Source organism: Heterocephalus glaber, unplaced genomic scaffold (assembly GCF_053883595.1).
Source record: "Heterocephalus glaber isolate CG9 unplaced genomic scaffold, H.glaber_assembly_v1.0 deba00001689, whole genome shotgun sequence".
Classification (NCBI taxonomy): Eukaryota; Metazoa; Chordata; class Mammalia; order Rodentia; family Bathyergidae; genus Heterocephalus; species Heterocephalus glaber.
The window spans coordinates 10,773,776-10,784,144 of NW_028258414.1; the positions used below are offsets into that span (position 1 = coordinate 10,773,776).

The window sequence follows — 10,369 nt, forward strand, 5'->3', positions numbered from 1 at the left end:
GACATGAGGGGGCTGCAGTTCTGGGGGATTGGCTGGGGTCTGGGATAGTGCTGTGCCCTCCTGCCTGGACATGGGCTGACCTCCCCCCAACCTCCTCCTGCAGGAGGACCTGTCCATGCCGCTGATTGAGGAGGAGATTGATGGGCTCTCCGGCCTCCTGTTCCCTTTTTACGATGCTGACACCCACATGCTCTACCTGGCTGGAAAGGTTGTGGAGGGCAGGGGAGGGCGGGGGCTCCTGGGAGACCCCAAGTCCCCGATGTGGGGGGATAACTTCTCTGGGTCCCCGGGTCTCTGCTTCCCATCAAGTCTGACACACTGAGTGAAGTGTCAGTGACCGACAGTTCCTCCGAGGTGAGTTGGACTGGTCTTTGATGTTAGTATAAAGATCAGAGCCCAAAAAGCACAGCGACAGTGTCAGGGATGGACCTGGAAACACTTACCCAGAGATCTTGAAAAATTCAGCCTTGTTTGTCCAGAAAAGCTGCCTGCACAGTGGCACACGCCTGCAATCCCAGCTCCTTGGGAGGACTGCAAGTTTGAGCCCAGCCTGGGAAACTCACACAAGACTATTTCAAAATAAAAAATAAGAGCTGGACATGGTGGTGCAGGCCTATAATCCCAGCACCTGAGAGGCTGATGCAGGAGGATTGCCATGAGTTCAAGGCCAGCCTGGGCTACATAGTGAGTTCAAGGCCAGCCTGAACTACATAGTGAGACATTATGTCAAAACAAACAAAGGACTAGGGACATAGCCCAGTGGTAAGGTACCATTGGTTCAATCCCAATATAACAACAACAACAACAAAATAGGCTGTGCACACATGCGTGGCCTACCCCACCTCCACCCCTCCACCCCCAGGAAGCCCCAGAAGAACTCCATTTTATTATTATGGGCAAGTAGCACATCCATCCTATAATTCCCCATTATTCTGCTGTTAAAGGTGTAGAGGCCCAGGCTGGCTCAAGGGCAGCTCTCTCCTGCAGATCCTGGGGCCAGGGTGGGCTCAGCCCTCCCCAGCTACCAGGCCCTCACCCCCTCTCCCTCACCCTAGGGCGACGGGAACATCCGGTACTACGAGATCAGCACGGAGAAGCCCTACCTGAGTTACCTCATGGAGTTCCGCTCCCCAGCCCCACAGAAAGGCCTCGGTAAGGGCTTGGGGCTCTGGCCTACAGCACTGCCCCCTGGGGAGGTCTACCAGCCCTGCTGCAGCCTGCCTGTCCCTGCCCTGCAGCTGGCGCTGTCCTTCCATGGCCTTTATGTCCACTGTCACTCCTGCTCAGCAGTGGCCTAAGGGGGGAGATGGAAGGGAGACTGAGCCCAGATTGGGGCTGACCCCAGTGTCCTCAGCAGCTGCTCTCTCCTCACCGACGAGGCAGAAGATTCCAGTCACCATCCCTGCAGCCCCGAGCTGCCTGGTTTTCAGCCTGGGGCCAGGGGCTGGGGAATCAGGCAGACGTTCTTCAGTCTCATTGCTGTCCACTAAGCCTGACAGTGCCTGTGATCCAGCAGGAGCACTCTGGGGTCCCAGTCACCCTGTGGGACAAATCTTTCGGGAGCCTATTCCTGCCTGTGCACATGACCCCTCCTCCTTAGAGTGGAATAGGCTTGTGCCCTCTGTGTCTGGTGTCACCAGCAGGCCTGAGGGCCAGCGTCAGGGACATGGAGAGGCCCCTTTGGTGCCCAACAGCGAAAAGGAGGCCCAGAGCCATCTGAGGTCCTAATGACCATTCCACATCCCCAACTCTGTCACCCCCACTTCCTTTTAGGAAAAAGGCTGGTAACGAGGTACAAATGGGAGGAGGGCTGGATCCAGGAGCAGAGGGGAAAGCTGGGTCGTACCGAGCATTGACCAAGAGCCAGGCACTGTTCAAAGGTTCAAAGAAATAAAGTAACTCAGCCCTGTGGAGCTGCCAAGTGGCAGAAACAGAATTCAAACCCAAGTCGGGCTGGGTGGAGGACATGTGTAGCCCAGCTACTTGGGAAGCTGAAGCAGGAGGATCACAAGCTCAAAGCCAGCCTGAGCAACTTAGAAAGACTTCGTTTCAAAAAAAAACCAAACAAACTGAAACACACAGGAAGGGTTTGGGGACCGAGGTCCACAACAGAGCACTCACCTAGTGTACACGAGGCCCTGGATTCCATCTCCAGCACTGCAAAAGGAGAAGCGAGTTCAAACCCAGACCTCTGGCTTCACATACCACGGGGACAACCTCTGCACCTCGTGGTCCAGCTCCAGGAATTCCCTGTCTAGAGGAGCAGCTTCCATCCCTGGGGAGCCCTCGAGCCCTGTCTAGTGCTCACAGTTCAGAGAAAGGTCCGAGCACTGGCTGTGTGCTTGACTAAACCAGGCGGGTAACAAGTGTCCCTGATGTCTCACATGGGGCTGGGGGGCTCAGAGGGTCAGTGATGTGGCCCAGGTCTCCCAGCTGGAAAGGGCAGAGTCTGGCTCAAACCCTACTCACCCCCCGCCCTCGCCGTCCTCTGTGAGGGTTGTCACCTGCAGACCTCAGCCTGTGCCTGGCAGAAGACACAAGGCAGGGGCACCGAGGGGGTGCTAGCCAGGACCCAGGGAGCCGTGTGTTTCCCCACAGGGGTCATGCCCAAGCATGGGCTGGACGTGTCGGCCTGCGAGGTGTTCCGCTTCTACAAGCTGGTGACTCTCAAGGGGCTGATCGAGCCCATCTCCATGATTGTGCCCCGGAGGGTGAGTGCGGCTCCAGGGTCCCCTGTATGGAATCGTAGCTTGCTCACCACTGTCCATAGGAGAAGCCCAGATGCAGGCGGCGTCTTCAGGCCCAACTTGGGGTGGAAGGAGGGAGGCACTGCCTGAGGGGACAGTGGGGTTGCTGCTGTCGGTGGGAGGGGAAGCGGCCAGTCGGGAGGCACCCCAAGAGCAAGGCTGGAAGCAGGAAAGTGAGTAGCATGGGTGGGGTCTGGCCGGGAGCAAGGCTGTCTCACTCCCTCCTGCTGCCCCTGCAGTCGGATTCCTACCAGGAAGACATTTACCCCATGACGCCGGGCACAGAGCCAGCTCTGACCCCGGATGAGTGGCTGGGCGGCATCAACCGAGGTACCTCACAGAGGAGGCCAGAGGCTGCCCCTTGCCTTCGGCCTCGCTCTTCCCATCCCCTGCCCACAGCCCCTGACACCCAGTGCTGTCCAGCAGTGGTCAATGTGATGCCCTTCCTGCTTCCTAGACCCCGTGCTGATGTCCCTGAAGGAGGGCTACAAGAGGTCCTCCAAAGTGGTGTTTAAAGCTCCCATCAGAGAGAAGAAGAGCGTCGTGGTCAACGGCATAGATTTATTAGAAAATGTCCCACCCAGGACAGAGAACGAGGTAAAGGATATTACTGCCTCCATGGGCCCTGGAGGAGTGAGACCTTTACGTTTCAATTACAGGCTTCAGGCCCAGAAGCCAGTGCACTCTGAGGCATTTGTCTTTCAGGGACAAATACCGTAAGTAGCCTACCGCCGACTTGCACTGCCTCTGACCCCAATAAATAGAGGCTGGGGTGTCACAGGTGCGGCCACACACATCCCGCCCTCAAATGCAGGAACGAGGAGCTGGCATCTCCTCTGAAACCATTTGAGGATGTTACTGTCGTAGGAGTTGTACATGGTGGGGCTGTGCCTTCCTCCCCAGGGTGTGGCAGTGACGAGCTGTGACACTTCCTGGTCTTGTGGAAGAGGCTGGCTCTTTAGGAAAGGCTCCGGGGACCACGTGGGGTGCAACGAAGCTCATTCAGGGGCACCTAGAGCTGGGCCTTGTCTGATCTCCTTCCAATGCGTCTCCCCCAGGCCCAGGCGCCAGGGCTGCTCAGCTTAGCCATGTGCCACATGCTAGACCAGAAGTGGCTGCTGGCCCCTCCTCTTCCTCCCTGTGACTGAGCAAGTTTCCTGACCTTTCTACGTCCATTTCCTTGTGGTAAAATGGGGATAGAAAATTCGGTGGACATTAAAAAGATAATCCATATAAAGTGCTCCAGAAAAGAGGCCAGCTTTATCACCTATCCACTGCTGCGTAACAAATTACCCCAGAACTTAATGACTTAAACCCACAGATGTTTATTATCCCCCAGTTTCTGTGGATTGAGTTGCTGTAGATGAGTTGCTGCACCAGCGCAGCTGGGCAGCAGTGAAGCCTGAACTCAGTTGTGGCACCAGGTATGGAGGAGGCAGGCTGGGGAGCACTAAGTCAAGGAACACTGAGTCATCAGAACTGAGAACCTGGGGGCAGACTTCCAAGGGTCTCTGTACAGACCAGGCAGACACCATGGTCCCTCTGCACCAAAGCCGGGCATCTTCCTCCTTGGGAAGAGCTTGCTCAAGCCTGTGGCCCCTGGCGCTATCTGTAGTTTTAAGCACCACAGCTGACTGGGACCAGCCGATGAGAACTTGGGGCTGAGAGTGTGATTTACAGTTGTGTAGCTCGGTAACTTACTAAAAATCATTGAATTATAGGTGTAGATGCTGAATTTTTAAAATTTTTGTTTTTATTAACACATATTTGCAGTAAAAATGGTGAGTTTTATGGAATCCAAACTATACCTTAATGAAGCTTTTTTTGGTGACAAAAATGGATCTAAAAATCTATGCAAAGAAGTTTTGAGAATGTGGCAGGCACAACTGTGCAGATAATTATTTACTATAAGGACAAAAATGCTGGGCATGGTGGTGCACACCTGTAATTCCAACACTCAGGAAGCTGAGGCAGGAGGATTGCCTTGAATTTGAGGCCAGCCTGGACTACATGGTGAGACCGTCTCAAAAAAAATTGTGCAATTACAATAGCAAATGCAGGGCCAGGGATTTAGCTCAATGGTTCCGTTGTTTGCCTTGCAAGCACAAGGACCCGAGTTCAATCCTTGGTACCAAAAAAAAAAAACATACAATAGCAAATGCAATTCAGATCAGAGTCACACAAACACAAGTGACCGTGGATGACACTTGACTCTTTGTTAGGGGGTCCATGGGTAGCCTGCAGCCTTCCAGAGTCCTTGTAGCCACCTATTGATGTGTCTTACAGAAGAAATGGAGAAACTGGTCCATCCAAGGAATGATTGAGTGAGGATCTGCCAAGATACTGTGCTTTGCCCAGTGAAAACTCTAGTGTTTCTGTCATAGCCTTGTGTTTCAAAAGCTAAGTTCTAGGGCTAGGTATGTGGTACAGCGTATGCCTAGCTTACGTAAGGGTCTGTGTTGGACCCCAGCATTACAATCTTCTTAATAAGATAATAAGATAATAAATCTTCATAATAAGAGAAGGATGCAAGCCAGGTTGGGTGCATGTATATAATCCTTGCATGCTGGGAGGCTGAGGCAGGAAGATGCCAATTTTGAGCTCAGTCTGGGGAATGTAACAATTTAGACTTAGACTAAGAACTAAGTACTTAGGCGAGAACAACTTGACTTAGAACTTGAACTTTTCCCTGTCAATGGGCTGTCTCAAATGGCCTGGGGATGCACCTCAGTGCAAAGGAAATGGATTCAATTGAGAGAGAGAGAGAGAGAGAGAGAGAGAGAGAGAGCAAAACACTAGAAAAGTTTTCATCCAGGATGGTAAAGAGATCTTCAGGTTTGGACCCCTTTTGAGCGATGGATCAGTGAGCTAGGAAGGCTGGATTTTCTTTCCTCCTTCCTTGGAGAGGAGCAGGACCCAGACCGAGCCGGGTGAGGACCATGAGAGGCTGGGAGAGAGGCATGGCGGGGTGCCTGAGACCCTTCCCGAACCCCTCCTCACGTCTCTCCTGGCCTCCTCGGCTGGCCGTCTCTCCCACCCCAGCTCCTCCGGATGTTCTTCCGGCAGCAGGACGAGATCAGGCGGTTGAAGGAGGAACTGGCTCAGAAGGACGTCCGAATTCGGCAGCTCCAGCTGGAACTGAAAAACTTGCGCAACAGCCCCAAGAACTGCTAGCTCTGGGCTGCCCTCCAAGCTGATCTCTCCGTGGTTTCCACTCGTCTCTTCACTTCCCTTATGCAGTGGCCCCAGAGACAGAGCCAGGACTGGAGCTGGGGGCCAACCTGGGGACCCCACCTTTAACCTCAACAACTGGAAGCCGACCCTTGACCTCCTGACCTCATGCTAATCTTAGTCCCCAGCCTCTCCTGGAGAATCCCACCCACACCCCTTTTGTTCCCCAGGAGCCAGGCTTTCCCTTGGCTGGGCCAGGACCACGGACTCCCCAAGGGGTACCCTCCATGGACAGGGACAGAGAGGGACGCAGATCCCAGCTCGACTTAGAACTTGAACTTTTCCCTGCCAAGGGGCTGCCAGGACTTGTGGGGACTCCCGGTTCTGGGTCCCTGCTGGGCCCACAGTGGGGCTGGACCTCAGGCCAGGGTCCCCTGTGTCCCAGCAGCCCTGGAACCTGACTCACCTTTCTGGCTCTTCCCCTCCCGCCCCTTGTCTTCAGGGAATGAAGAGGACGCTTTCAAAGGCCATGTGACCCTCGCCTTCCCGTGATTCTCTTCTGAGCTCTTGCACACCCTTTTCGCATTGAATTCGTGAGCTAGGCAGGGTAGGGACTCTCGTCCCCATTTGTCAAATGACTCGACTGAGGGTTGCAATGCGGAGCAATGTACTGAGTCACCCGGCAGGTCAATAGTGGACCCTGGGTGTCCAGACCCCAAGGCCAGGCCCCCTGCCCTGCATCCAGATGCCGCTCCCCCATGGGTTTCCCCACTTCCACCATCAGCCGATACCAGTAGTGCCAGTGTGCCACACTGCCCGGTTGAGGACGCTTGGTGCCCCCGGACCCTCCTGGCCTGCACCCTTGGCTCCGCCCCAGGAGACTCCATCTGAGACGAGGCCTCTTCCTCCGGAAGCCAAGGCTGAGAAGAGTGGAGCTTGGTCCCGGGCATGCAGAGCAGGGTTTGATGGCTTCTGGGGACCCCGTGTGTCTCTCAGCCACTTGCAGCCTTATGCACGTAGAATGGCCACAGCCACCCCATAGGACAGCACTTTAACGTTTACTCAGTTCTTTGACCCCTGGGATGTCGCCGAGCCTCACCTCTGCCCCACTGTGTGGCCAAGGACAGAGAAAGCGGCCCCAGGGTGCACAGCACTGTAAGATGCCATGTTCCATTCGGTCATCTGCACAATTTCATTTCTCTCCTCCTCTTTTTCTCCTTGCATTTCTCACCATCCATGCTAAATCCAAAAGCACTGTTTTCAGAAAAGTCGCAGTTTGGGAGGACCTGGGACTCCAGAAGTGAGTGTCTCTGTCTCTCACTGGCTGGAAACTGCTGGACAGGGACGCTCTCCACCTGCCCTTCCCAGGGCACCTGCAGGAGTCTTGTCCACGGAGACCCTGGGGAGCGGGCAGGGAGCCCCCACACTCCCCCCAGGGGACAGGGTCTCCCTGCCCTCCCTGCAGTAGACAGTGCCAGCTCTCCTCACCCCCTCCTCACTTTCAACTTTCTTTTCTTCTTCCCCATTGACCTTTGCGGTCTTCTGTGATTATTTATGCTGCCTCCCAAGGATAGAATTGAAATAAAATGTTTTCAAGTTATCACGGCTGGGCTGGGCGTGGCCATCTCATTTGGCCCTTGGGTGGTTCCTGCTCTTGATGCCTTGATGGTCAACACCCCATCACCACACACACACACAGACACACACACACACACAGCCCCTTCTCCTCTCTGGAGTGACAGCCGGGCTCTGTAGCTACGGAGACACGGTGTCTCCTCCATTCATCTTGCCACCATTGGTGTTTCCAGGCCAGATGATTCTTGGCTGGGGGCAGGGGGCATCCCATGCACTGTGAGATGTTTACAGAATCCCTGGCCTTGGCCAATCAGATGCCACACCAACCCTACTCACTTATGACCACCAGAAACATCCCAGATATTACCCAGGGTCCCTTGGGGTATCAAAATCACCCCCGTTGAGATCTACTGCTCTGTTATTCAGCAGCTGTCTGGGGTCTGGGGAAACCAGTGTCCTACATGCGAATGGCAATTCAAGGGTGACAAAGCATGACTCCACACCCCTGGCTCGGTGGGTCTGCAGGGGTGCTCTAAATGATTCTGCTCTTCCAGTTTTCAGGAAGGTCACTCAGTCCTGGGGATGTGGGTCTTCTGGGTCCAGGGTCACAGGAGACCCAGATATGGGGGGAGCCTGTCCCAAGAGGACAGCAGGGCCCATCTTGTTTCAAGGATGGCGCACACCTAAGCCGCCACACCAAGCCGGGGCTGTCCAGGTGAAGAGCGGGCAGGCTGCAAGCTGGGCGCTGCAGGCCACTTGGGAGGGCCCAAGACAGGCAGCGGGGCTGCAGGGGTGGCCTGTGTGACATGGAGTAAGCCGCTTTTCCTCTCTGCACACATTTTCTCCATCTATACAATGAGGAGTGGGGACAATTCATAGGTCCCTTCCTGGTCCTGCAGCTGAGGTTTCCATTATGGCAGCAGCTGGGAGGTCCCTGAGGCCAAGCCATTGTGTAGCGCTAGTGGTCAAACAAGTCTACCAGGAAGAGGGAAACAGAGGGCAGCTTCCGACAGGACCTGACAGCCCCGGGGGGGGGGGGGGGGTTCTGCTCCAGGTCAGTTCACAAAGCCTGGGCTTGAAGGAAACTGAGCTCATTGGAAGCCTGGTGCCCACAAGCTCCTTCTCAGAGTGGGGTCCCTGACATCAGTACTTCTGTCCTACTGGTCCTCGATTCCGGGCCTGCTGAGCAGCTTGCCAATCATTGTTTATTACAGTAAATTATCTCAGGTCAGGGTCTACTTTGCTCCCCCTCCAACCCCAGGGGCCCACTTTCCCCCATTGTGCTCAGTAAGTGACCCACTAGTTCCCTGTTCCAGTCTATGGCCTTACAATTCTTCATGTGCCAGGGTGGATTCTGTGCCTGGTCTGTTATGCTGATCCTCTGCTAGTTAGGGTATGGCCTGCACACAGTTTTAAGTCTCTAAAGATGTAGGAGAGGCCAGCCTGGTGGTGCACGCCTGTAACCCCAGCACTCAGGAGGCTGAGGCAGGAGGATCGTCACATTCAGTGTAGCTCAGGTGCTTTAGATTCTCCTGGCTCTGGGTGCCCATGGGCTGTGCAGGATGTGACTGCTCCTTTGCTGTGGGAAATGACTTCATGCTGAAAACTGCTCCACACCCTGCCCCTGTTCCTGCTTGGAATGGCTGCAGTGATGGTGTAGAGGCAGACACTAACCTTGGCCAGGGGAAGCATTACCAGATCCCTCTGGGGCCTGCAGGCCTGCAGTGCAGGGAGGAAACAGTCCCCAAGGGAGGTTGGCAGAAACTCCTGGCCCTCCGTGTGTTTCCTATTTGGGAACAACCTGCAGCCTGTCTTCCCTTGGAATTTGAATTCAGTAACAAGAACAAAAGCGTCAGCCGTACTCAGAGAGAGATGAGCAGCTTCAAGGTTGCATCTGCAGATTCTAGGAAGCTCTATCCTGTGTCCCCAGCCCCTCCCTGACACTTGCCTGCCACACTGCCTGAAGTGTCTCCTCAGTGCTGCCAGAGCCAGCTTCATACACAAACCCCTGGGGGTGGGCTGCTGGTGCACATGGGGTTAACAGCTGGGACTTGAGTGGGAGGAGGGAGATGGGGTCCCTGAGGACAGAGAGCTTGGATTTCAAGGTCACAGTGATCACAGCAACATGGAAAGACCAGGAAGAATTTGCTAGAAACTTGAATCTAGCCAGCAGGTGGCAGATTCTGGCCTTCCTATCAAGCCTACTTGTTCTGAGCTGGAGCCCTTCCACCGCTTCCAACCCCACCCCAGAATTCATGACCCAGCCAGGGGCACCAGGGCCTCATGGCAAAGCAGGAACAGGAGAGAGCTAGGATTGAGACCCCAAAGGAGAAGCAGGAGGAGGAGGCCGCCCTGGGGTCAGCTGTCCCCAAGATCAGCAGTAGGGGCTCCTCTCTCCTTCCCCGGAGGCTGCAGAGCTCCGGCTCTGTGCCCAAAGAACTGGAAGGAGGCTTGGGCTGGCTTCCCAGCCTGGCCCAGACCTGCTCTATGACCTTGAGCAGTTTCCCACATGGGCCATGACAGGGAGGGGCCCTTTTTGCCTGGAGAGTCTGCAGTCCCATGAGGTTTGGGGCTGAGGAAGTGGCAGAAGGAGGAACCAGAAAGTGAAAGAGAAGGCAGAAAAGGACAGGCAGGGGCAGGGATGCAGGTGAGACCGCTGCCCAGCCCTGGCTCCCTGGCTCCAGGAAGCAGCTGACAAGGGAAACAGGAGCATCCCTGGAGCTCTCTGCTCCCCAGGTGGGAGCTGCAATGGTGGTCAGGGAGACTGAAGGGAGCTCACAGAGACAAGGAAGGGCTATGATGGGCAGAGGGAGGAAGAGGGTTCATACTACTCTTGTAAACCACTCCCACCACCAGCTGGGACCTAGAACCATGCT

The 10,369-nt window shown here is 55.1% G+C and overlaps 1 protein-coding gene across 4 annotated transcripts in view; it reads left to right on the plus strand.

The window, feature by feature from the left end:
• Coro2b (coronin 2B) overlaps positions 1-7,518 on the plus strand; it is a 109,474-nt gene extending 101,956 nt beyond the window's left edge. For all 4 annotated transcript variants that reach the window (XM_087198912.1, XM_004855577.4, XM_004855579.4 and 1 more), the window contains 6 exons: positions 104-208; positions 1,056-1,152; positions 2,599-2,711; positions 2,987-3,077; positions 3,205-3,344; positions 5,790-7,518. In XM_087198912.1, coding sequence (XP_087055038.1) covers positions 104-208; positions 1,056-1,152; positions 2,599-2,711; positions 2,987-3,077; positions 3,205-3,344; positions 5,790-5,921 — 678 coding nt within the window. In that variant the 3' untranslated portion in view covers positions 5,922-7,518. The remainder of the gene's footprint in view (positions 1-103; positions 209-1,055; positions 1,153-2,598; positions 2,712-2,986; positions 3,078-3,204; positions 3,345-5,789) is intronic.
• The last annotated feature ends 2,851 nt before the right edge of the window (positions 7,519-10,369 follow it).